The sequence below is a fragment of the Lampetra fluviatilis genome, chromosome 2 (assembly GCF_964198595.1).
Source record: "Lampetra fluviatilis chromosome 2, kcLamFluv1.1, whole genome shotgun sequence".
Classification (NCBI taxonomy): Eukaryota; Metazoa; Chordata; class Hyperoartia; order Petromyzontiformes; family Petromyzontidae; genus Lampetra; species Lampetra fluviatilis.
Window position 1 is genome coordinate 33,870,177 of NC_136276.1, and position 26,291 is coordinate 33,896,467.

General features: G+C 49.9%; 1 protein-coding gene across 1 annotated transcript in view; it reads right to left on the reverse strand.

Moving 5' to 3' along the window:
• Positions 1-26,291, reverse strand: part of LOC144938527 (trafficking protein particle complex subunit 9-like) — a 112,422-nt gene that overhangs the window by 81,016 nt on the left and 5,115 nt on the right. The window contains exons 5-15 of the mRNA XM_078866426.1: positions 25,935-26,060; positions 24,167-24,473; positions 20,716-20,871; positions 19,579-19,708; positions 18,930-19,078; positions 15,280-15,365; positions 14,115-14,241; positions 12,887-13,019; positions 11,525-11,685; positions 10,199-10,366; positions 7,829-7,941 (exon numbers count right to left, since the gene is read on the reverse strand). Coding sequence (XP_078722552.1) covers positions 7,829-7,941; positions 10,199-10,366; positions 11,525-11,685; positions 12,887-13,019; positions 14,115-14,241; positions 15,280-15,365; positions 18,930-19,078; positions 19,579-19,708; positions 20,716-20,871; positions 24,167-24,473; positions 25,935-26,060 — 1,656 coding nt within the window. The remainder of the gene's footprint in view (positions 1-7,828; positions 7,942-10,198; positions 10,367-11,524; positions 11,686-12,886; positions 13,020-14,114; positions 14,242-15,279; positions 15,366-18,929; positions 19,079-19,578; positions 19,709-20,715; positions 20,872-24,166; positions 24,474-25,934; positions 26,061-26,291) is intronic.

The following is a 26,291-nucleotide window of genomic DNA, read 5'->3' on the forward strand; positions in this document are numbered from 1 at the left end:
GCTCGCCTTGGGGCCTCTGACTCAACTCCACACTGAGGCCGGTTGCGCATTTCCAATTTTATCCCAATTGTGCTATTGGCGTCGTCACGAGATGAAGAATCCATGCACGGTCGACTACGTACGGTGCAAAAGAAGTTCAACATACATACGTATCTCTCGCGCAGCAGCACAACCCTTTACGTTAGAGAATAGCCCATAGAAGTGGAAGCACAGAGCTACTTCTGGGATCCATTCAAGTAACTTCTGGTTCATACAGTAGGGGGCCAGCCATTAACCACCTTTTTTCCACCAAGATTGATGGTTGTCTCACGAGAGTAATTATTTTTTTCAATTGTAATTCTGAGGCTGAACAAAATTTTAGGTGAGGGGCTTCATTTGAACAGTCATTGGTGACCAGGCTGAATCCACCACCTCGCTACACTTGAGAACCCGGTTTAACCAACCAAGGATCTCAGCAGAGTGTTCTGCACTCTTATCTATGAGCCACCCGATCGTACTGGTTGCTTATTCTAAAAAGGAAGAAAACAACTCGATGAAGTTGGTCCCCGCAGAGCAACACCCGACTCGCGTCTTAGCAGTCTTGAGATGCACGGCCTGAATTCGTGAGGCGAAGGCTGAGATTGAGGCCGGCAACCGCAAAACCAAGCCGAGGCCACGGCCAGGAGCCTTTTAGGTGTAGGCCTTTGTCAAGGCCAATCAAGGCCAGATCCTCTCGGCTGATGTCAATGACAAGGCTGGTGCCTCTAAGTCTACGTCCTGGGGGGACAGAGGCCACATCACCGAGGCCAAGGCCAATGAAGAGAGCTGAGAAGCCTGCTTCTAGGCCCATGACTGGTCTCGCGGAGCCAAGACTGCGTTCTGGTGTATAATTCACGCTTCTGCTGCTGCTGCTACTGTCCCTGCTACTGCAGCGTGGAGAATTCTCACAATGTTCCCAGCCAACAGGAAATATGGGCGAGCAACTACCTTCGCTTTGCTTGCGGCGTGAACTTTTCTTTGGAGAACAAAGTACAACCGTTCGTTCCAATCCCGTGGGGACGTCCTACTGTGGGGGCTAGCCTCGGCCATGTTTGTGGTTTGAGAAAAAGTACGGGGCACTCTTTTATTAATACTATGACTTATTCATTAAAGAAAATCAATAACACCCGGTGCAACTGAATACAACTCTTAGCTTGCCGTATATGACCCTAGGACCTCTCGTGGCAGGTGGTTGAAATAAACCGTTCTCCTTCCCATTACGCCGTTACGGACAAGGCCTCTTGTTAATTAGGTGTCAATGTAAGCTCGACTCTGGCGATTGGGTGAATTATAATCCGTTGGACCGACACCGTTCGTTGTGAAACATGTCAGAAAGCAGATTGGCTCTAAAAGCCGTTAACAACCGCGCTGTCTGGCCTCGTGAAACATTAATGCGGCTCCAAGTGAAGGGAGCGAGTGGTGTGTATATTTAACTTCTTTCGCACCGTACGTAGCCAACCGTGCTATCGGAGGTGCGGGGGAAGGGAAACAAACAACCTGGTACTGATGAGTGTAAAGTACACTTGCCACCCTAGAGGTACAAAACACAGGGGGGGTCATGTCCTACTATTATCACGGTTGGCTGCGCACGGTGCAAAAGAAGTTCAACATCCACACGTGTTGTGTGCAGATGCTCGGTGGATTGTTAATTACATGGCAGCATCCTGAGAGGTGGCCGTGGCTTAGGCAGGCCTTCATCCAGCAGTGGATTTAACCACGGCTGATGATGATGCCGATGATGATCGTGGGATGAAGAATGTCTCAGAATACCACGTAAATGCATTGCCTTGAGTGGTGTAGTAGGATTATTACTGCTATGCAAATGACAAAAAACTGAGACTTTTAATGGCCCCGCAAAGATTTACCGATGATTTTCAAAGGTAGCAGCTGCCTCCTCAAAAATAAGGGACGATTCCTGGGTAAACCAGGCCAGTTGGCAACCCTGGTGTAAAGTGGCAATTTCCATATATTACAAAAACGAATGCGCTCGCATCGAGCCTCATCGTGAAACTACAACGTTGGAGCTTGATCGACGACGACACTACAAAGGATCCAAATTGTCCGGAACATTCTCACACGCAAAAAAAAAAATTCTCACGCAATAAAAAAAATATACCTTTGAAAAGTAATATCTAATATTCAACTGACAGCAACAAGGGGGATATTTCTAGACAAGCCCTCCTAAAACTTTCTTTCCATCACGTTGTCAAGACGGAGGTATAAATTCTTCTCAGCGGCCGATGTTTAATAACGATCCTCACACCTTGGCAGCTGTTGCCCCCTCTCGGGGTAGAGGCTCGTCAACTCATCCACCCACACCCAACCGTCCGCACGGCGACGTCAGAGACAGCGACGGCGAGAGTTCTCTTAGATTCATTAAACACACGGCCGGGACTTGTAACGTTTGCCTTGGTCCAGCATGCTTTTCAAAACTTGCTTCCGTGAACAATCGCGATTAGAGCATTGGTGAAAGGTGGGAGGCTGGTAGGGGGGGGCAGTTCAGATAGGACTCCCCACATAATGGGGCCGAGATGTTATCTCCCTGGTTCAATCACGGTGAAATAAAAATAAAGTATACAGGAGGTGGTGGGCTCGATCCCGACCCTGATGCCTGTATATCTGGAGTTTGCATGTTTCTCTCCCCGTGGTTGTGTGGATTTTTCTCCGGGTCCTCCGGTTTCCCCCCCTCCCTCCACATTTAGAATCAACATCACGCGTTTAGATCATTTGGCTGCTATGAATTTCCATGTAATAAGCCACTTGGCTGGTAAATAAAACTGTTAGTTATTTATAATGATAGTTATAATTACGTAATTTTGTAATATCACGTTGGTGAGGTGGTGTGGCTGTCCCAGTGGACAGCGGTGCTGTTCTAATGAACCCGGTGAGCGACTTCGATGAGAAGCAGTCGTGGTCACTCCCCCCTCCCTCACCAACCTGCACCGATCAGCGCAGGGAAGTATCAAACAACCCCCACACATTTGACACGACATGGGGTGACTTTCACCCACCACTGGATTGGGAAAAGACCACATCATGTGTACGCGTCTCGCCAGCGTGGAAGACGAGGCCCTGATGCCCCCTGCAGGAGCTCTCTCAAGAGCTCCCTCAACTGGAGGCCCTTCTGCCAGCAGTGGTGTGAGCAAGACATTGCAGGGCTGCACCTTTAATTTAGCCACCATAATGAGTTCCATATATATGCACGTTAGTGTCAAATTGCCGACAATTTCTTAATTATGTATTAATCTTTGCGTCACGACCTCGAAAATAACCTCGAACATAACGTAGAAGGATGCCAACAATGGGCAGGCAGAGTGGTGGCGCAATGGTTCACGCTCGTGCCTCGCAGCAACAAAGGGCCCTGGGTTCGATTCCCGACTCGGGTGCCTTCCTGTGTGGAGGTTAGCACATTCCCCCACTGTACTGCACGACTAAAAACTAGCATACACAGTAACTGCCATTGTTGGTCAGACAACACCAATGATTAAAAACGAAGTGTAACACCTGCAAACTTCTAAATTGGGATCACACACACGGCAAAACATCGCTCCGTCCTGCAAAGACGTGGCAGGAACCTCGTGAGAAACGGTGTTTTGAGACTCAGTGAAGCTTTCCCTCGTTATTCACGAACTTGCTATCCGGGGTTTTGGCTATCCGCGAATTGGATCTGGAACTCTACACGACGACTGCAGCGAGAGAAAGGGAGGAGAGAATTAAAGTGATGATATAATGTGATGAGATAAAATGTTGAGAGATAAAGTGTTGAGATAATTTTCATTTATTTTATAGCTTATTTACGTATTCAATTAAGACAGTTCATTAAAAGGATAGGTTTTCGTAGGCCAATATCATTATCCGCGAAATTTGCTGAATGTGTTCCCTCGTGAATAACGAGGAAATACTGTACTATCAGAATCAGGATCTTTACTTAGACTTGAGGAATCCGATGATCTATGAAGATCTTTTTCACAGATGTCCAACACTGATAGCAGAAACCACGTCTTCACATACCACAGCAGCAGTAGCATAACGCAAACCATGTTTTATGGATTCACAGTCACCACCGTTAGCATCCAAGCACTGCAGAAATACCGCTACAATCTTGACTGTCACGCGATTCACAAAAAAAATGGCCTTTCCCTCAAAATATAAAAAATGTGCGTGCGTGTGTGCGGTGTGTGAGTGTGTGCAATGTGTGTGTGGGGTGTGTGTTTGTGTGTGCGTGTGTGCGTGCGTGCGGTGTGTGCGTGCGGTGTGTGCGTGCGGTGTGTGCGTGCGGTGTGTGCGTGCGGTGTGTGCGTGCGTGCGTGTGGTGTGTGCAATGTGTGTGTGGGGTGTGTGTTTGTGTGTGCGTGTGTGCGTGCGGTGTGTGTGTGCGTGTGTGCGTGCGGTGTGTGCGTGCGGTGTGTGCGTGCGTGCGGTGTGTGCGTGCGTGCGGTGTGTGTACGGTGTGTGCGCGGTGTGTGCATGTGCAGTGTGTGTGTGTATGTGTGGTGTGTGTGTGTATGTGTGGTGTGTGTGCGGTGTGTGTGTGTGTGCGCGGTGTGTGTGGTGGGGAGCGGTAGTGTAGCAGTTAGCGCACTGCGCTACGAACCTGGCGACCCGAGTTCGGTTCCCGCTCACGGCCAACACCAGTGACAATTATCCGAACCAGTCCTGGGCCTCCCCTAGGTCGACACAGCCTCAAATGAACATCTGGTGTGGTGCGTAAACATCGCCACTGGAGAGACAAAGGCGGCCGGGCGTGGTTGCTGGCCACCCACCTCCTCGTGTGCTGTTCCGGCCTTCATAGGTGCTCGTGAACAGCACTTGCCCCTACAGTCTGTTAAGGCTATACGGGGGGTCTTTGTCTTTGCGTGTGCGTGTGTGCAAAATCCAATGCCTCAGCAGAAACGAGTGGCATGTTCTGGCGGCCGGTGCCAGGGCATGAGCTCAGCACTTTCATTTCCAAACAACAACAACAACAAACACGAAAATCCCAATTTGCGATTGACGCATTTCGCCTTCGCTCCCCGCACTGTCGATGCTCGTCTCGTGACACAAAAGGTGAAGAAGAGTCGGTCTAAAATGGTCCCCGATCTAACAACCTGCCATCTGATTCCATCAAACCATCTTTCCTCACGTGAAACGTACGCGCGTAGGCGAGAGAGAGAGAGAGAGATTCGGCCGACAGAATGATCTTACCATCATTTATAGATATTGGCCTAGAGCATCGTCAAAATCATCATCATCATCATCCATACATCATCATTCATGATCTATGTACTCGTGGACCAAGGGCTCTAGCAGAAGGTCTCCTCAAGCCATCGCCATCTCTGACGGTGTGGCGATGCAAACATTCCATACAGCTCCCGCACACAAGCTTAATAAACTGGCAAAGTGCAGCTCCCTTTGGCTGCCACTTCAGCGCTCCGTCACAGCTCTCGACCGCCGGTGAGTCATCTCTTCTCGCGACGCATCTTGCCACAGCCCACTGAGCAGTCAGGTATGACGTCTCTGTCCTGTTACGTTCTCAGCCTCGCAGCAACAGCGGCTTTTGGCTGGCCATCGAACTGAGGCCGTCACCGCTCACCGCATCGCAAGCCGTCAGACGCGCTTCTACGGCTGACTGGAACGCCCATCCTTCCGGTATTAAGAAGCCACTGGAGCTATGCACTTTTAAATCGTCTTGATTGAAAACTAATTTATGTTCTTGGTTCTTTCGGTAAAGTCACGTAGAATAATAATAATAATAATAATAAAAATAAAACATAATAAAATATTTTATTACGTTTTATTTTTATTATGTTATTATTATAAAACAATATTAAAATAATATTATAAAAATAAAACATAATAAAATATTTTATTATGTTTTATTTTTATTATGTTATTATTATAAAACAATATTAAAATAATATCATTATTTTATTATTATAAAATAATATAAATAAAGCATAATAAAATATTTTATTATGTTTTATTTTTATTATTTTATTATTTCCCTTCTACGTGACTTTACTGAAAGAACCAAGACGATGAATCCCTGCAGTCACGAAAGCTTTAAATCGAAATTGAAAACTAATTTATTTAAAATTGCTTTGGTGTGTTTAGTTTATTGTCCTTCTCCTGCACCTCCGATTAGCACGATTGGCTTCTTTGCCCATTTACATTCCTTCCCTTGATTGCTTTACCACCACCATCCATGCCCCGACGATGCCAAACGCATGCATTGCTGTCCACTTGTTATTTCAGTTCGGAGTTTTTTTTTTTAAACATGATGTAAGAATTATTATAAGCTAATCAAAAGTTTAAAACATTCACAGAAACTATTTAATTCCAGCACACGACTGGTAGTAATGCACACAGTGCCGCTATGGATTTAATCACCAAATTACCATATAAGATTTATCACCGTGCTACAGAATTGTATTTTAACAATTGCAAGGCATACTCTTTGGTTCTTTTGGTAAAGTCACTTAGGTATAAAATAAAATAAATCACGACGTTTCGGGCGCAACACAAGCGTCCGTCATCAGGTGGGAAAGCACGGTCTGCTGCTGATGCAGACTGTTTTAAAAGGTTTGCAAGGCAGGAGTATTTTTTTTTCGCGAGGGGGATGCTTAATATTCGAGGCCCCCTGGAGTCTTACTCCCCAAAGCCCCCTGGCTTAATCCGGCCGCAGTGATGCCACCTGAAAAGGGCACAGCTAAGGCCGGCACCCCGGCGCGCACCACACTCTGATGTTCCAGTCCGTCATTGTCAGTCCGTCCATGCGGACTGCAGAGTTTGCACTCGGGAAGAAAGGCAGAGCAGCTGGGCTGGGGTTAAGTGGAATTGGCAGTGGGGGGGGGAGGGAGGGGGTGCAGTGGGTAGGGGTGGTTGGTGGTAGAGGAGGGATGTACGGGCATTAGTTTCTGCTCTGGTATCCCAGATACGTATTTAGCTGCTCTACATTTCTACATGATAAGCCACTTTGTTGAGCTATCAATGGTGTCCAGGTCGCTTCTAAAAAAAGAGCTAATAGTTCAGTGGGCTTCACCTGGTAAAATCTCAAGTAAATAAAAACCCTACATCTAGTCCTAGGAAGGCACAAACATGTGCCTTGTATCATCAAGGCACAGACGGTGGAAGTTATATTGAGGCCCTCTTGATACCAGGCTGGCTGATGCCATGGGGCAAGGTGCACACCTCACACGGAGAACGTTATAAGATCAAAACCTGATCGAGGGCCCACTTGACCCTTTATCCCTCTCGGGGGGGGGGGGGGGGAGGTGGTTATTACAAATGGAGTAGCACTTTGCGGGGAGCTCACGCTCAGACCCGGCCTTCACATCTGTTTTTGTGTTGGGCTGGTAAGTCTCACTGAGCTAAACAGCTCTCATCGAAGGATGACCAGTCCCCTGGCTGCAACGCCACGAGGGTTGACGCCAGTGAGGTGTACACACAAAAAAAAAAAACCGGGACACACGTGATGGGGATGCGAAACAAAATCTCACAAATAGCAGGAGACGGAATAACTACACGTGTCGTCAATACATTGTTCTGAGTCATGCATCATCACATAACCGACAAAAAGCTGGGACTTTGAATGTCCCGGGAATGCTTAGGGAGACTTCACCAGGACAGAAGAGTTGTCTCAAGAAGGGGACGATCCTCATAAAACCAGGGCAGGAGCCAATCCTCCCCACCACAGGTAACGTGGAATCCTCAACATTGCCTCAGGGCTGCCTCGGGCACTCGTTGAGATTTTGGAGGCAGCGAAAACCCGTGGCTTCGGCTGGTTGTTTCGAGAGCCACCCTCGTGGCCATCCCCCCCCCCGTCCCTCACCTTCAAAGGCTCTTTCGTGTCAACGTGCCCCGCCGGCTCACCGGACCCCGCACGCCTCTTCATCCCGTCGGCCTCCTCAGGCGCACCGTGAAGCCGGCTCAGGCACTCGCGGTCTGGGGGACAGAAGGGCACCATTTTATATATTTATTGCGTGTATATATACATACTGTGTGTATATATACCAATAACGTTTATTGGCATTAAAGAACCCAGGATACAATGTGGATTTCAAAAGGAGGGGAAAAACAACGGGTAACGTGTAACACGCTCAGCGCAACGCACCCTCAAATATTCGGGATTGAACGAGGCGTTCGGGCTCGCAGCCCTACCACGGCAGGGGTTACGATCGGTAGGGGAGTTGTTAACGGGGCTGGGGTACAAAACGGAAGAAACGGGGAGGGGGAGGAATAGAAGAACAACCCAACAGAACCAGACATTTTAGAACACAAACGCGGTGTCCAAGTTTGCCATTCTTCCTTCTTGATTTGAAGCATTCGCGACTGCAGGAATCCATAATCTTTGGTTCTTTCGGTCAAGTCACGGTAGGTAGAAAATAAAATAAATCAGCAACGGTGACCGTGTGCTCACGAGGGTGATCTAAGAACCAGAGTGTCCGGGCCCCCAGGGAGGGGCACCTTTTGGAAGAAAAAAACAAAGGGATTTGGGAATCGCCGATGGGTTTTTGCTCGTTGCGCCGTTCCCCTGCGAGCGTGGCGAGATCGCGCCTGGAGGGGTCTCAAAAGCCCACGAGGCTCTACAACGCCACCTCTGGGATAGATCGAGAATTGTAAAAAAATAAAATGGCGCCACAAGCGAGGCTGTCCCACGTGTTGTCCGGCACGGTGTCCGACGCTTCGCTCCACGTGCCTCGTCGTGAGCTGAATTTCAGTTCCTGATGTAGCTCCGTACCAAAGCCGACAAAGCGCATTGAAGAGCAAACCTAAAAGTAAACGTGTTGTAATGTCTTGAAGAGGAATATAATACAAATCCTCAATCGTTCATTTGTTTTAGTCGTTCGACAGGAAGCGTGGATATATTTCTTTTTAAACAGCCAATTATTGTTGGAGGTCGGCTGCAAATCTCTGTTTAAACGTAATAACTTCTCACACATTCTGCTACTATTAAACGTGGAATAAATCGAAATAAACACGAGTATATCTGGGATGAAGACCCCTGCCCAGGCATGGTCATCCATGAGCGTTGTTTGACTATACTTCACCACGTAAGTCAGTGGTGGCTGGTGAAGGTGCTACTCCGTGTACCTGTTGAGAACACTCACCCTACCGATTGCCAGCCGTAGCCGAAAACTGAACTAAGGTTGCAGGGTCCATTGCGTAGTGCGCTAATGGTCTCTTACCCGGTTATATCCAAAGGTCACCTGTGTATTTGTCACCGTGTATAATGCAAGCACACTTAATGGATCCTTGTCAGCACACTCTTTTCAGAACAGTTACTGATTATGTTCGCTAATTCCCACTGTGACCCTTAAAGGTAAAGGTGCAGCATTGCAATAGCTCACTCGCACCATTGCCCTCCAGTGGGCACCCCCACTGGAGGGCAGCTCTGCAAGGTATTTGGCCTACTCTTCCTTTCCGACCAGAAATGTTGGAAGAGGTGGGCGTACCCACGTTCTGCTGTGCCACACGTGACCTGCTGATTGACAAACTGTGGCATTACCCCTTCTTGGTTCTTTCGGTAAAGTCACGTAGAAGGGAAGTAATAAAATAATAAAAATAAAACATAATAAAACAATTCTGGTGAGAATTGATTTAAAGCTTTCGTGACTGCAGGGATTCATCTTCTTGGTTCTTTCGGTAAAGTCACGTAGAAGGGAAGTAATAAAATAATAAAAATAAAACATAATAAAACAATTCTGGTGAGAATTGTTTTATTATGTTTTATTTTTATTATTTTATTACTTCCCTTCTACGTGACTTTACCGAAAGAACCAAGAAGATGAATCCCTGCAGTCACGAAAGCTTTAAATCGAAATTTGTGGCATTACCCGTTATAATAGTCTGTCAGGCGCATAGAGGCAAGGCGATTTGAGAAACTGGCCCCGTTGTTTCAACGGATAAATAGAATCAAACCGGCCAGGTTGAGGCTGCAAGTACTGCACCTCTGATTAGCACGATTGGTTACGTACAGTACGAAAGAACTTCAACATACATACGTACGATTTAAAGCGTTCATGACTTTAGAAATTCATATTCTTGGTTCTTTCGTTAAAGTCACGTGACTTTGCCGAAAGAACCAAGAATATACATACGTACGTACAAGTCCAGCGCTTGCCATCGCACAGCGGCGGCGGCGGCGGCGCATGGCAAAACGCGTTACACGTCGGGGAAGCAAAACCGCCGAGGGCCTCACCGTGGCCGCGCGGCTCCCGCCGGCTCAGCTGCTCCGCCGAGGTGCCGCCGATGAGCGCGTGCACGTGCAGCGGGAACGTGAGGGCCTCTCCGGCCTGCAGCGGCAGCCGGGATAACATCTCGTGCTGCCAGGCCCACACCGCGTCGTCCCTCCGCTCACGGGGCTCGTCTGCCGAGCAAACGCACCGGGGTGGCGAGATGTTAACTGCCTCGCCTGGTGTGCACAGGGTCCGTGGGTTCAATCCCGAGTTTCCATGTCTGGCTCCCCATGGTCGTGTGGATTTTTTTCCGGGACCTCCGGTTATTCCATGCACATGTAGAAACGACAACATGCGTTGAGAGTATTCGACTACTATAAATTTCCACATCATGATGAGTCACTTCGTTGAGCTACCATTTGTGGCCGGGTCAGTCTTGAAAAAAGAGCTTATTTAGCTCAGTGGGCCTTACCCGGTAAAATAAAAAAGTTTAGTTTAAACGCAGCGATAGTTAGTTGAGACAGACCAGGTCCAGGCTGAGTTTTAAGGGGGGGGGGCACACTTAACGTTCTGGGAGGGGAAGGGGGCGGGCCCTCTTTGTGCGTTCAACAAATTGCCCTCGACTGTTTCACTACCCCCCATGCCCGATGAAGCCACACAGTCCCCCACGGTATGCGGCTTGATTCTTTTGTTTCGTTTTTGTGAATGTCAAGTACGTTCGAATTGTGAAGCCGCATCATAGTTAAGAGTGGGCATTTTGTCTTTCATTTCGTGACATAACCGGTAGTAATACACATAGTGATGCTGTGGCTTTAATTAATGACAAAATTGCACGATAGGATTTATTAAGGAGCCGCTAATATTGCACTATATACAAGTACATCATTTGGCGAGTGGTGTTGAGGGTTACTCATAATATGAGGACAGGGGCAGCAGATCCCTGAAGCCCCCTGCATTGATCTGGCGCTTCAACCCATCCTACTTGCTCTACTGCAAGCAGACCCCCCCCCACCCTCCCACCACCACAGAAGCAGAACCAGTTGCCCCACGCCCCCTCAGGGTGCACATCGGAGGGAACTCGGGAGGAACACGCTCACCCCGCGAGCGCAACTTAAAATCGCGTGATGATAAATTCCTGTTTATTGCGGTGCCTCCACCGCCCCTTCCACCCTCTCCCACCTTGGCTCCCACCCCCCTCTGCTTAGGGTCCCTCCTGTTACAACCATCGGCTTCAGTGTTCATTGGTGGCGGGTTACCTCGGACAGCGACCGGGCTATTTGCACGTGAGCGGTTCGCGCCCGGTGGGGGGGGGGGGGTGGAGAAGGGGGGGGGGGGGGTTTCGGCATCACCTTGGCAGGTCCGTTCCATCGCCCCGTCCAGCTCAAGTTTTTCCAGCGGAACCATTCCCACGTTCGTTATCGTCACGAGCAGCTGCCGAGTCTCTCCGTCAAACGCCACGAGGCGCAGCTCCTCGCCTGGGGCTGCTACCAATGATTCATTCTTCCCGTCGCTGCAAATGAGGAGCGCTCTTTAATGATCGCGCACGAGCCAAATTGGCATCCTCGCGAAACGCCCGCTCCCATTGATACTTTTTTTTTTGGGCCAGATGGTTAAACGTACCATGCGATTGAGCAAAACTGTTGATTCTTTAAGTACATTTGAAAAAACCTTATTTTCACGCAAAAAAAAAATTTCACGGTGATTTCATTTTTCTAAAGAAAAAGAGTTATAAAACTCGACGCCCAAAAGATTTAGCGTCTGCTGCTTGTGTGAAATACCCGAGGAGTGTTTCCTACCAGGCTCAGAGGTGGCAATGACAGCCCTGCTAAATCACATGCCGTTCATTTGCAACAGGGGGCCCCCTAAAGTGGCTCGCTCTGCAATTTCCACGTCGCGGTAATTTTCCCGTTCGGCCGCATTGGCGGCTAAACGCAGAGGGGCCCCCTCTGATGTAACGAGGCCGTTAACCATCCCCGTGGCCTCGGGGAACTGAAGGTGGACGGAGCCCTGCCCCCTGCCAAATTCTTAAGAGTCAAGTCAAAAAATATTTAACACCGGTGGCGGATTTTCTTCAAAGATTAACAACAGTCTGCCGAACGCCCGCAACTGTGAACAAAAAAATGTGCCCATGCTCAGTCTGCTTCAGTTCAGTAATTGTCGATGCACGCACCGTCTGCAACATGAAACGATGACTGCAATTAAGCGATGGACTTCGCAGCCCTTCCTTATATACCCGCAGGTGGCGGAGAGCCAGAGCAGAACGTGTTCAAGTTATTTCGCACCGTACGTAGCCAATCGTCCTAGTCGGAGGTGTGAGAATGCACAATACAGAAGAGCAGATTGCATTGTCACTCATTCTGTTTGGCGTTTGACATCTGTCTTTCAGATGCACTGCAACGCGCGCTTTCAGATGCGCTCCTGCGACCGTCTGGAACGCTCTTCCTTCCGATATTAGGAAGCCACTATTAAATCTAGATTGAAAACTAATTTCTTTGGAACTGCTTTTGTATTTAGTTTGCTGTCCTTCCCCTGAACCTCCAATTAGCACGGTTGGTTACGTACGGTGCGAGAGAAGTTCAACATACATACGTACGTACATACCCGTCTAAAGTTTGTTAAGCGTGGACTGTGTCGCGCCGCGACCCTCCGAGCGTTTGCATGACCCCCCCCCCGACTCCATGCAAGGCCACGTCTTGGCGCACTGCCGTCACCTCTCACAGGTGACCCCGAGCTCTACCACCGGCAGGGCTGGCACGACGTCCACTTCCAGCCGCGTCTGCCGAAGGCCCGGCACGCTCTTCAGAGGAACGTCGCTGGAAATCCCCAGCACCGTGGTGCGGTAGCCTGGCGTGAGCGGTGAAAGGGCCAGGTCACAGTGTCAATTTATTATTCGAGCGAGGGTCTCTCAATTTTGGTCGATTTTCTCAAACTGACTAAAACACCAGCGGGATGGAGTAAGTTCGTTAAGAGGGTTTTCAGGAGGAGACGCGTCGAATTAGGGGTACCGCGGTGCCCCATCTATATTTGGAGTTTGCGTGTTGTCGCCGTGGTCGCGTGGATTTGTCTCCGGGTCCTCCGGTTTTTCCCTCCACATTTATGCGTTTGAGAGTATTCGGCTGCTATGAACGTCCACGTGATAATGAGCTGTCATTGGTGGCCAGGTCGCTTCTGAAAAAAATAGCTGCATAGCTCAGTGGGCCTTACCTGGTAAAATTTAAACACAGTTTAGTGTTTCGCTTAGTTTAATTATAGTGATCCAGTGGAGGCAACGGTTACTTCGATGGAGAACATTCTTGGAGGTAAGAGTTCGATGAAGAAAGCTCTGAAGGAAGGATGTTGGAAAAAAAGAGGGGTAGAAAAATAAAGTTGCTGCTTGATGCCTGAAAAGGAAGGGGGAGGCTTTTGTGGTGAAATGAAGAAAGTTTAAGGTGGCGAAGGGTGGAGGAGGCAGCTTGAGCCGATTGGGCGGAGGAATTAAAGATGCAGCCAATCTCGACCACTTCTCAGGACGCTGGATGGGAATAATAAAGGTGTTTTTGGTGAGATCGCGAAAATATAAATGTGTCATTAAATCCATAGCGGGGTTTAACACCATTTATATTTACGTGATCTAACCCAAAAAACTCCCCTTAAATTATGGATAATTTTGATCGCGAAATCCTACTTGTTAAATTGTATGGGAATAGCAGGGTGTATTTATATTCTGGAGAGACAGCGGGCAGTCAGACATATGCATAAAAAAACAAAAAGTTCTTGAGCCTAGATTATGTAACGTGGACAGGCACTCGACAGCAGGGAAGGCTGGGAGAAGGGACTTCTCCAGACTATGAGTGCAGCAGAGGAGAATGAGCGTGGGGGGGGGGGATAGTAAAAACTCGTATTCGGTGGCGCAGGTGCTCTCGGTGAACTGTGCAATTGTCCGTCGTTACACGCGCTCACCCGTGATCGTGAGCTGCCCCGGTTGTCTGGCGACGACCTCCAGCCTCAGCGGGAAGGGCTCGCCATGAGCAGGCAGCGTCGCAGACACAGGGACGACGTCACGCTCGGGCCCCTCCATCAGCAGCTCCTGCGACGAGACGGCGCTCATGAGCGCCTGCGCTACATCGGGGCGGGGGGCGATCATTGTGCCCTTCATCGTCGCCGCGATTCTTTTGCAGCGTGAGATCACGAGTGTCGGGTTTCGCAAGACTGCTGCGGTGTCAGTCGAACAGCGATTACCGGAATCTTCCGTCATCGAAAGATTCCGTCAGGCGATGTGACAATGCGGTGGCAGAGATGTTAACCGCCTTGCTTGGTATACAGGAAGTTCTGGGTTCGATCCCGACCCTGACGAGTGTATATTTAGAGTTTGCATGTTCTCCCCGTGGTCGAGTGGATTTTTCTCCAGGTCCTCCAGTTTTTCCCTCCGCATTAGGAAGGATAAGCCACTTCGTTGAGCTATCATTTGTGGCCAGGTTGCTTTTGAAAACTGTAAAGCTCAGTGGGCCTGACTTGGTAAAATAAAAAGTTGGTAGAAAAACCCAGCTCTATATATATTAATTTTTCGTTTCCAAAATTTACGTCCCAAAAACAAGAAAGAACAAGGCTGCCACGCTCGCAGCAGAGCACACGGCGGACGGACATTCCTCGTGGCTTTGGTTCAATGAGTGCGCCAGTCAGCCAGGCACTACGTCAGTCAGCCACACACTCAGCCAGCCAGCCAGGCACTCCGTAAGCCAGCCACTCCACCAGTCAGATACACACTCTGCCAGTTAGCCACGCCCTCCAAGAGTCAGCCACATGCTCCGACAGTCAGCCACAGGCGCTCTCTCGCCAAGCCCGGCTTCGATACGTTAGACTCCGTCGGCGGAGTGTGAATTCCAGCCGGTGTATTCACCAGATCTTATTAGTCCCTCGCCACAACCACCACCACCACCACCACCACCCACCTGCGCTTTCTGACCTCAACACCCTTGGTTGCATACGCACTTGCGCATGAATCGCAGGGCAAAATTACGTCACTAAATCTCCAAACTAATCTCACCGCGATCTCCAAACTACCGCTAAAAGGCAGGACTCGTAAACGCCACCCCAGTGGCGATGCGCGCGGCGATCCGTCACTTACAACGTTCTCAACGTGCAACTCCAACGGCAGCGGATTCGCGACAATGAGCTCCACTTGAAATCCCTCGTTCTCCACGGTGCTGAAATCTGAAAGTCAAAGGAGGCGATTCAATTCCATTTATTTGCCGGGGGTTTATTACGAATTCCGAGCCCTTCTCTGGCGAAGAATCTTTGAACAAATATTACGTCTTTGGTGCATTGTGGTAACCTGGAGGAATACAGATTAATGAACGTGTCATTTGTCTGCAAAACTAAATATATATGCGTAATTTCCAAACCTCAACTTAAGAAAAAAAACTTCCGTTTGCAGACTATTAATTTCCGTAAGAAAGCACAATGGTGTGTGTGCCGGTGTGTGAACGAGTGCATGCGTGGCAGTGTTTGTGTATGTGTGCTTGTGCTTGTGTGTGTCTGTATGTGGGGAGCGGTGGTGTAGCGATTAGCACGCTGCGCTACGGACCCGGCGACCCGAGTTCGATTCTCGCTCACAGCCAAAACCAGTGACGATTATCTGAACCGGTCCCGGGCCTCCCCTAGGTCAACTCGGCCTAAAACCAGTACCTGGAGCGCTGTGTAAACATCGCCACTAAGAAGACAAAGGTGGCCGGGCGTATTGCTGGCCACCCACCCTCTCGTGTGCCGAGCCGGCATTCATAGTTGCCCGCTAACAGCATTTGCCCTAACAGTCTGTTAAGGCTATTCAGGGGGGATCTTTGTCTTAGTTTTACCAAAAAGGATTTGTGGGTGCGCATAAAAACTGGTGATGTTTAATTCTCTGGCACAGAGAGTTATCTCCGCAGCGCGGCGAGCAGCGGTCAGCGGGAAACAAGTGCCTTTTAGCGTAAGAGGAGCGGCTGTCAATATCGATTTCCATTACTCGGCCGTTTAGAGTGGACGCATGGGGTGGTGTGCAGAAGGGAAAAGCTCAGGTAAAGGGGGCCGAGGGATTGCCAATGAGGGATTGTAACGAGGGGTGGCATTTATTGGATGTGTGGAGAACTTATTTTGCACCGGACGGAGCCAACTGTGATAATTGGAGGCGCGGAGGAAGGACAACAAACTAAACACAACGAGCAGTTCGATTGCCACGATGGATTCTCACGATGGATTCTCACGAGGGATTCTCACGAGGGATTGCCACGAGCCGTCATAGGCTCGGGGACAAAACCGCTCAAGTCCTCTCTCCACTGCAACGATAGACTGGCATAATGACAAAAAACCATGTAAAACAATGATCACCCAGACCTGCCGGACCTGCCTGGGCCAATACTAATTCTGAAATTCTCGTTATTGCATAGGCAGAATGTCGCTTGACGTTCGGTGTGACAGGGGCCAAAGGAAGGGGGGAACGTCCGCCATGGAGACGGAGCGATGATATCAACGGGTGTGCAGGTGCCGCTGCAAGACAGTGCAAAGTGGGGGACGGCCAAGGGAAGCCTTCGTCCAACAGCAGTAGATCAGTCACGGCTGATGATGATTGTGAAGAAGAAAATAAGACGTTGTTCTTTTGGAGGCAGTGGTGAAATGGGCGACGATTCGACTCGGAATCTTTTTTTTGTTTTTTTAAGAATTGCCCCGGAAGCCGCGTGCGGGGACTGGCGGAGCAGCAACGCGCAGGCCAAGAAAGCGCTCGCGCCCGGATAAGATTGGAGACAGCAGTTGGCACGAGCACAGACGCGAGGGTGCGCACACGTAGGGGAGAGGCTAAGGAGCGGCGACGATGCACACGAGGGCTGCGAATGGGTTAATCAGAATCAAGCGATCGATGTTTACGAACATTCTTTAAATTAAATTTTATTTTGTCTCAACGTACTTCCCCGTGGGTTCGTTGTTGTGGCTACGCCGTAGAGCTGAGCCAGCTTCTTAAAAAGATCGACATCAGAATATGTATTTATAGTGGAGGAATCCGCTGAGCTATGAAGCTCTTTGTTTCACAGATGTCCAGTCGGCGTGCAAGACCGTTGCAACAACAAATAAAAAAGAAAAAAAAAACACGAGCTTCTCGTATAATTCGATTCCAGAAGGGGATCCCCCAAGCTAGCGGGCCGAAACGTCGGGCACCGTGCCGAACAGCACGCGGCACGCAGCCCGACAGCACGCCGGAGGAGCTGTGCAGCCCCCCACCGCGATAAAACCTTCGCACGAAAAGGGGTTAAAGGATCCATATAGAGCGGCCATGCATAGACCCCGGGGGGGGGGAGGGGGGGGTTGGTGGGGGGGGGGGCCCTCCTTCGCGAGCGCTCTCGGGCTGCATGATTTACCGCAGCCATTTGCAGGATTTTATTTAAATTTGAACAAAGCAACAAACAAACAAAAAACGGGCTCAATAAGCAGTTCGAGTGTGGAGCGATTGTTCTACTCTCCGCGCGTGCGCGCGAGAGAGAGTTGCGTGCAAACTGTCGGCCTCTCATCTCACCGAGGCTCATCACGTCGACGTCACAAAGGGCTCGTCAATAACCGTCGCTTCCAAGCGCACGCGATGAGCGACGGGGGAGCGACGCGAGCCGGCGCATTCACGCACCGCCGTCATTCGTTCTCCTCGCCTCTCTCGCCGCACTTCTCGACTTTGCAATTCCCCTCCGATCGTCTCTACATATAATCAGCGCGCTCGGTTCACGAGCCGTGTCGACCCTTATCTGTCTCAAGCGTCATAGCGCCGCTCGTCGCTGGCTGCTTAGTTGTGGTGGTGGGCCACTGGGTCTGTGCTCAGCAACCGTGGCAAATTAAATATTTGCATTTCACAGTGATACATTTACCGACACCCCACTGATTGCTAACGACTCCGAGCTTCATTTGAACGCTGCAAGCAAATCGCGCCAGCTGTGTTGGACAACGTCCATCGGGACGACAGTGTCGCGGAATTTGATGATAATGGGCATATTGAGATGGGCGGGAAGAGACGCGCAGAGGGCTTCCGATAAACACGTCTTCTCGACGCATTTTCTCGCAACTATTTTCGTGTGGTATATTTAAATGGATCGCCGCGTATTTTTACGCGCATTTCATGACCAAATCACGCGGAACGCACCTGCAACTCGTCGGGCCTCCGAAGCTAAGCAGGCTTGAGCCTGCAGATTGATTTGTATTGGGCGGCCATTGTGCACAGCAGGTTGCTATAGGCTGCTGCGGGGCCACACGGTGGGGTGAGCACAAAAGGCAGTGCAGCTAAAATCCACTTGTTGTACTGAACTGCTTTGCTCCCACGTCTAGACTCTCTGCCTTCACCAACGCGCACTGACCAGCGTGGTGAAGTATGGTCAATCAGCGCCCCCATGACCTGCAGGACACTGGGAGGCCCTCATCCAGCAGTGGATTGACAAAGGACTGTACACATACAAAAAGGCAGAGACAGAGAGAGCCCCCGTTTAAACTTTAACAAACTATTTGGGCAAGCGCTGTTAGCACCTATGGAGGCCGGCACGGCACACCAGATAGTGGGTTGCTAGCACCACATCCGGCCGCCTTTGTCTCCCTCGTGGCAAAGTTAACATACGGCACCAGTTACTCATTTGGGTCCGAGTCGACCTAGCGGAGACCCAGGACCGGTTCAGATAATCGTCAGCGGTGTTGGCCGCGAGCGGGAAGCGGACTCGGGTCGCCGGGTCCATAGCGCGGCGCATCGTGACGTGGGACGGTAAACGTGCTCCTCACCGACTTTCTCGAAGTTCTCCGGCTGTCTCTGCGCTTTCGTCTTAATGGGCGTGTAGATAAAGGGAGAGCCCACGCTGTTCTTGCGGATCGGCGTGACGGCCTCCAGCACGGGCAGGAGGTGCAGCGGTGGGCGCACCGCGCCGATGCTCCTGCGAGCCGCGCGAAGCACCGAACACAACGGGACGACTCCATCACCACGGTGAGTTCGCGTTCCCGTGAATGTCACCCGTCGATTCCACCAACCAGACGCCGTCTGCTTCGTCTCGACCATAACGTGTTCAACCACGGAAACACAACTTGTGTATTTCTATATGTTTAAGGGGCGCCACGGTGGCGGGATGTTAGTTACCTCGCCTGGTATGCAGGAGGTCGTGGGTTTGATACCGACCCTGACACGTGTATATATTTGAGTTTGCATGTCTCTCTCCCTGTGGTCACGTGAATTGTTCTCCACGTGACCCCCGGGTTTTCCCCTCCACATTTAGAATCAATGGAAATTTCCACGCGATAAGCAACTTGAGCTTATCAATTGGTGGCCAGGTCGCTTCTGAAGACGAGCGATGCAGCTCAGTGGGCCTTACCTGGCAAAATCAAATAAAAAAAAGCGTTTAAAACAGTTGAAATAGTTTAAGTAAATAAAAGTCCCCACCTGAGCACGGGAAGCCGAGTGAACGACACGAGAGGCAGCGGGGGTCCCACGCGCTCGTCCCCGGGGGGCCCCGTGCCCTCTCCGCACGCAGCGGTGCAGCGACGCAGCTGCCCCGCGATGGACTTCGTTTCTGGGCAGTGCGAGACGTGAGAGCGGTGGCGGCTTGCCTGGTCCTCGCGGTGAAAGCCAGGGGCGCTGCCCCAACAACCACTCGCTCCCACCACCACCACTGCTAACGCGACCAGCAGCGCAGGAGTCTCCACGAGACAACGGCGCGAGAGGACGCGGTACCGAGTTGGCCTCAACGCGGCCGACTCTTCTCCCGCGTTGGCTGTGTGCCTCCGAAGAGGTGGGGGGGGGGGGTACCCACGCTTTACCCCACCATGCGAGCCCTGCTGATCGAATCAAAGGCGGCCGTTGATTCGACCACTGTGCCGGGAGATCCGAATCAACGGGCAACCTCTGGATGCCAAGTCCAGGGCGCTGCCAACCGCTACACCACTGTGGTGGCGTCTATTCAAATACAAATCGGTGATGTCCGATCTGGTTCTGCGCCTCCCTTAGATAAAATCGGCCGCCAATCGAGTACCTGGCACGGTGCGTAATTATTATCTTGCACCGATTGCTAAACTGCCGCGCCGGCAGATCAAATAGAATTGACGTCCGATGTGTTTAGTTTAGTTTTATTGATACAATTTTAAGCCAACTGGCCAAGATTTGACAAAACTTATCCCACTTTTTACGGAAACAAATTGATGGCAGTGCAGACTAAGTGTTTCTAACCTGTGATTGCAACTAACAGTAACATCTTAAAGAATCACGGTTAAGAGACAAACAACATGTATAACCATTAAAATAATGAATATTTTTTTTATATATATAACTTAGTCTCATCAATGGTCCTCATACTATCCGGGACACCACGGTTCCAGTGCCCAACCAGGCTATTATTAATAATTTAATCTAAAAGCAGTCAGTATTTGAACTCCATCGATGTGGGGGAGAAAATGGAAGGCAAAACACGCGTTTTTTTATATTTACAAAACGGGCAAGGGGATCGCTGTGCTGATGCTACACAAACGGTGGGGGTGGGGGTGGGGGTGTGAGGGGGGGGGGGGTGTGAGGGGGGGGGGTTACCATCTGCGGTGAGGTGTTCCATCATATCGTGGATGAGGAACGCCAGGTGCCCGGCCGCCAGCGCGTAGTCGCCCAGCATCCAAGCCGCTTGGGAGAGCAACTGCAGGATGTTCGCCCTGATGCACGGCCAGCCCACGCCGCCACCGCCACTTGCTCCTGTGCGCGGCAGCGAAAAACAGACACCTCGGTGGTGAAGTCGTTGTGGGATGCGGGGGGGGGGGGGAGAATCGAAGAGGGGAAATTCTTGCCGTGAAAAAAAAAATGAGAGCAGGTCTTTCCTCACCCCCCCCCACCCCCCGTACAAAACCGGCACGAGTGACACGCCAAGATAACCCGCCAGGTGGCACAGCGGAGCGGAGCGCAAATCCCGGTTTGGGGTTGACTCAGCTCATCATCCTTCTACGGCCATTAAAATGAGTACCGCTTTGTGGGGAAGTCTACAGTGATTCTCCTATGGAGATACTCCCCCCCCCCCGGCCCCACCATAAGAACGTGGAATTTCCACCACTGGCTCGGCGCCGTTCAGAGGAGATGAGCACCGCCCCAATGCTCCCTGCAGCAAGGCGAGTCGTTCGAGTTGAACAAGAAATCACTTTAACTCTCCACTTTGAAGGTCGGCTGAGAGATGCGAGAGACGAAATCGCAGAGCTCCGAGGCCTCCACTGGACAGGGACGGAAGAAATGGGCGACGCCGTTACCCAGTAGCTGGAAGTTACAGGCCGACAACAACAATCATATCAGGTGTGGCCAACGTGATTAGTGCAAGTGATTAAAAAGCTGTGGAAGCACCCCGCTGTCTCATGAGTGCGATAGGCCTGTCTGCACCTGGACACCGTTGGGTGTGGGACGTGATTTAGAGCCCGGAGCCAGATGGAACGCACCACGTGTCACACGCGCACTGCGGGACGCATTCTCACCCACACTCCGGCGACGACGTCGGTGTTAGCACGCGACGTGTGTGAGCGACCTTGTTTTTTTGTAATCAATTATTTATCAATTAACTTAAACGTTTGTTTGTTTTGCATCGTCACGTGGGGTACATTTGCAGCGAACGATAATAACCATTATTGTTTAGCCAGCTGCTCAATAGGCTGTGACTGACAGTGTCCCAGAGACACAGCAGAACGAGCAGGTAACAGGTGCACAGGGGACTTATTTAACAGTGCTTGCTCGAGTTTAACGCGCAAGCCAAGGCTAACAGAGCTCAACATCCTCATATCCGTGACCTTGCTGAATGAAATAGGGGGGGGGGGCATACAGGCGCTGTTAAAGAAACCCCAAACAAGCATTGAACGCTAAACAGAGGGCGCGACATCGTGTGTGCATTCTGCCCTCGCTCTCACCCACTGTGTACGCAAGTTAAGGCTGTGACATCCCCGTAATAGCATTGCCACTTGTCCTGGCCGTCCTAGGATTGTCCTCTTGTGGAGGTTGCCGCTGTACCGGGAGATCTGTGAGCCTTGCCGGGACACGACCAGTCCCAGCACGTGCGAGTTGCGCAATGCATCATCACAATAATAATAATACTCGTGCACCACTGATGACAACGCATTTACAAGTAATTCTCAACGCTCCCGGTATTGTGAGATATTCTTCTTCGTGTGATACGTCCCAGTGTGTTTTTGTACCCAAGAGGTGGCAATCCTATCCCCTGACCCTATGGGCGCTGGAGCTCAACGAACCGCAAATTAGCGCAGTGGTTCTTGACCTGGGGTGCACGCAACACCTGTAGATTTTGTTGGGATAAATCATTCAAACACAAATTAAGTACGGGCACGTAAGTAACAGGAAACTTTGTTTCATCAGACCTGTGCATTTATGAACATGATACATTTGCAAAGATCGAGAACCCAAGGGGTCCCCCGGGCTGCAGTCAAGGTTAAGAACCACTGGGTTAGCGGGACACAGAACCCCACGAAGAGCAATCGCGAGCCAAGCTCGGCTACATTTCGATTTAAAGCTTCTTTCGTGACTGCAGGGATTCATCTTCTTGGTTCTTTCGGTAAAGTCACGTAGAAGGGAAGTAATAAAATAATAAAAATAAAACATAATAAAATTTCGATTTAAAGCTTTCGTGACTGCAGGGATTCATCTTCCTGGTTCTTTCGGTAAAGTCACGTAGAAGGGAAGTAATAAAATAATAAAAATAAAACATAATAAAATTTCGATTTAAAGCTTTCGTGACTGCAGGGATTCATCTTCTTGGTTCTTTCGGTAAAGTCACGTAGAAGGGAAGTAATAAAATAATAAAAATAAAACATAATAAAATTTCGATTTAAAGCTTCTTTCGTGACTGCAGGGATTCATCTTCTTGGTTCATTCGGTAAAGTCACGTAGAAGGGAAGTAATAAAATAATAAAAATAAAACATAATAAAATTTCGATTTAAAGCTTCTTTCGTGACTGCAGGGATTCATCTTCTTGGTTCTTTCGGTAAAGTCACGTAGAAGGGAAGTAATAAAATAATAAAAATAAAACATAATAAAATTTCGATTTAAAGCTTTTGTGACTGCAGGGATTCATCTTCTTGGTTCTTTCGGTAAAGTCACGTAGAAGGGAAGTAATAAAATAATAAAAATAAAACATAATAAAATTTCGATTTAAAGCTTTCGTGACTGCAGGGATTCATCTTCCTGGTTCTTTCGGTAAAGTCACGTAGAAGGGAAGTAATAAAATAATAAAAATAAAACATAATAAAATTTCGATTTAAAGCTTTCGTGACTGCAGGGATTCATCTTCTTGGTTCTTTCGGTAAAGTCACGTAGAAGGGAAGTAATAAAATAATAAAAATAAAACATAATAAAATTTCGATTTAAAGCTTCTTTCGTGACTGCAGGGATTCATCTTCTTGGTTCTTTCGGTAAAGTCACGTAGAAGGGAAGTAATAAAATAATAAAAATAAAACATAATAAAACTTCGATTTAAAGCTTCTTTCGTGACTGCAGGGATTCATCTTCTTGGTTCTTTCGGTAAAGTCACGTAGAAGGGAAGTAATAAAATAATAAAAATAAAACATAATAAAATTTCGATTTAAAGCTTCTTTCGTGACTGCAGGGATTCATCTTCTTGGTTCTTTCGGTAAAGTCACGTAGAAGGGAAGTAATAAAAGAATAAAAAATAAAACATAATAAAATAATTCTCACGACGTTTCGGCCACAACGCAAGCAGCCGTCCTCAGGTGAAAACCAGGTCCGTCGAGGCTCTGTCTTCAGACTCTGTCGCCTCGACGGACCTGGTTTTCACCTGAGGACGGCTGCTTGCGTTGTGGCCGAAACGTCGTGAGAATTATTTTATTGTGTTTAATTTTTTATTCTTTTATTACTTCCCTTCTACGTGACTTTACCGAAAGAACCAAGAAGAACCGAGCTCGGCTCTCGACGATCCCTAGCAAGAAGCCAGCGGTCCCACCGGCGATTCATTTCACCGCTCGCGTCCGACACGCCGCGGGGCACCTGCGGGCAGCGCCGGCGCCAGGCTGGCCGCTCGCAGACCGCTGAGGGCGCCCTCCAGGAGGCCGTAGCAGCGGCGCCAGTCCCGCCGCTGCGGGTTGTCCGACGAGACGCACAGCGTGGCGGCGACGCGCGCGAACAGGGCCGCCTTGCGCCCGAGGCCCGCGAGGGCGAACAGCTCGGACACCACCGCGAAGTGCTCGACGCGCGGGTCCTCCAGGCAGCGCAGTCGGGAGCTCGCGTCGGCCGCCGCCGAACGCCGCTCCAAGGCCGGGCTCAGCTGCCAGCCGGAGCTGGGGTCAGAGATTGCCTTGTAGAGGGAAGACGGAAAGAAAATGGGAAAAAAAAAAGTTTAAAAAAATGTACGTTCCGCAGATCCTGAAACGTGTTCCCAAACATCCGTTTGATCCTCGGCAATATTTAACAAAATTACGATTTGAACTTGTAACGTCGCAGCGGCATCGCCGCGCAGTGCTCACTCGCTCACTCGATCAGAGAGAGCGAGCGACTGGGAGGAGTGTGGTGGAACCACAGGCGGGCGGCGAACGGCAGCAGCAGCAGCCAGGTAATGAGCCGGTGCCAAAGTATCCCCCAAGCTTTGCGGTCCTCTGTATATAATACGGTGTCGTCGGTCAATTAACTAGTGTTCACATTTATCAGGATGTAAACCGACAGGTAGCTGCGAGGGCAGCACTCGCACGAGTAAACGGTTGTCTTTGTACGATTTATTTCTCAGAGATTTTGGTTTCATCCCTTTGGTCACCGTACGCATCGTTACCAGAGTCATCGTGATGGCATGTTACTGACAAACGATTTGAAAGCGTCACTACAGCAAACGGAGTGTGCGAGTTTTATCAATGAACCATCTGTCTTGTGGACATGCACTCCATTGCTGTCCGAGCGATTGACCAAAGGTTTTATGTAGCGACCAAGCTGGGTTCATCATTCGGATCGGGTTTCTCGATTCCGAGTCTTGGTTTGTGGTCTCGTGGTCCTGATTTATGGGGTTGCAAGTTCAGGTTTGTGTGTTCCATAGCCTTGATTTGTGGGTTCACAGTCCAAGCTTGTGGATTCCCAGTGCGGTTTTGTGGGTCACGTGACTCTGGAGGCAGTGTTTATGGTGCAGTGTGCTGGTTGACGTTGTGTCCATGTGGAGCACACCACGAATGCCATCTGACAAGGAAGGTCGCACTCATCACACACAAAGCGCTTGCTCCTACTGGGCGCCATGGTGGCATAGATGTTAACTACCTCGCTTGGTATACAGGAGTTCGTGGGTTCAATCCCGACGCTGACACCTGTAAATTTGGAGTTTGCATGTTCTCCTCGTGGTCGCGTAGATTTTTCCACCAGGTCCTCCGGTTTTTCCCTCCACATTTAGAATGAACATGCATTTCGAGTATTTGGCTGCTATACATTTACATGTGATAAGCCACTTCGTTGACCAATCATCTATGGCCAGGTCGCTTCTGAAAACGACCTTAACACCTCAGTGGGCCATACCTGATCGAATAAAAAGTTTCGTTTTTAGTTTACTGCGGAGGTTACGATGTCCAACGTTTCGCTCCACGTGCAGGGAGCTTCTTCATTTTCAGAAGTTGTGAGGAAGAGTGCCGTGGAACAACGCGACAAAACACACACCGGCGAACTATGGCCCGATCTGTGGTCGGCTTCAGAGAGAGGACACCGCTTCTCGCAAATAGGGGAAGCTGCTGCTGCTGCCGCCTCTGCCGCCGCTGGTGCCGCTACGCCGCTTTGCGAGGGGGTTTACCTGCGGCGCTTGGAGGTGGATGATCTCCTGCAGCAGCGCCACCGCCTCCCGGTTCCTCCGTTGTTCCAGCAGCAGCCGCACGGCCTTCAGCGTGGCCTCCAGCTCCAGCACGGCCATTTCCGGGTGCTGCGGCGAATCACAGCGGATCAGAAGTTGCGCTCTCTCAATCGCTTGACCCGACGCCTGGAGCTCGCTGCCAGATGAACTTGAGGACAAAGAGATGTCCCCCTCCCTATGTATCTCTCTCTCTCTCGCCCTCTCAAACTTCGAACGTAACCTTTAAAAACTTGCCCGTCACTTTGCAACTACGCAGCGTGCTAGAGAGAGGTTTAGACAGGACAGCAATGTTCTTTACAT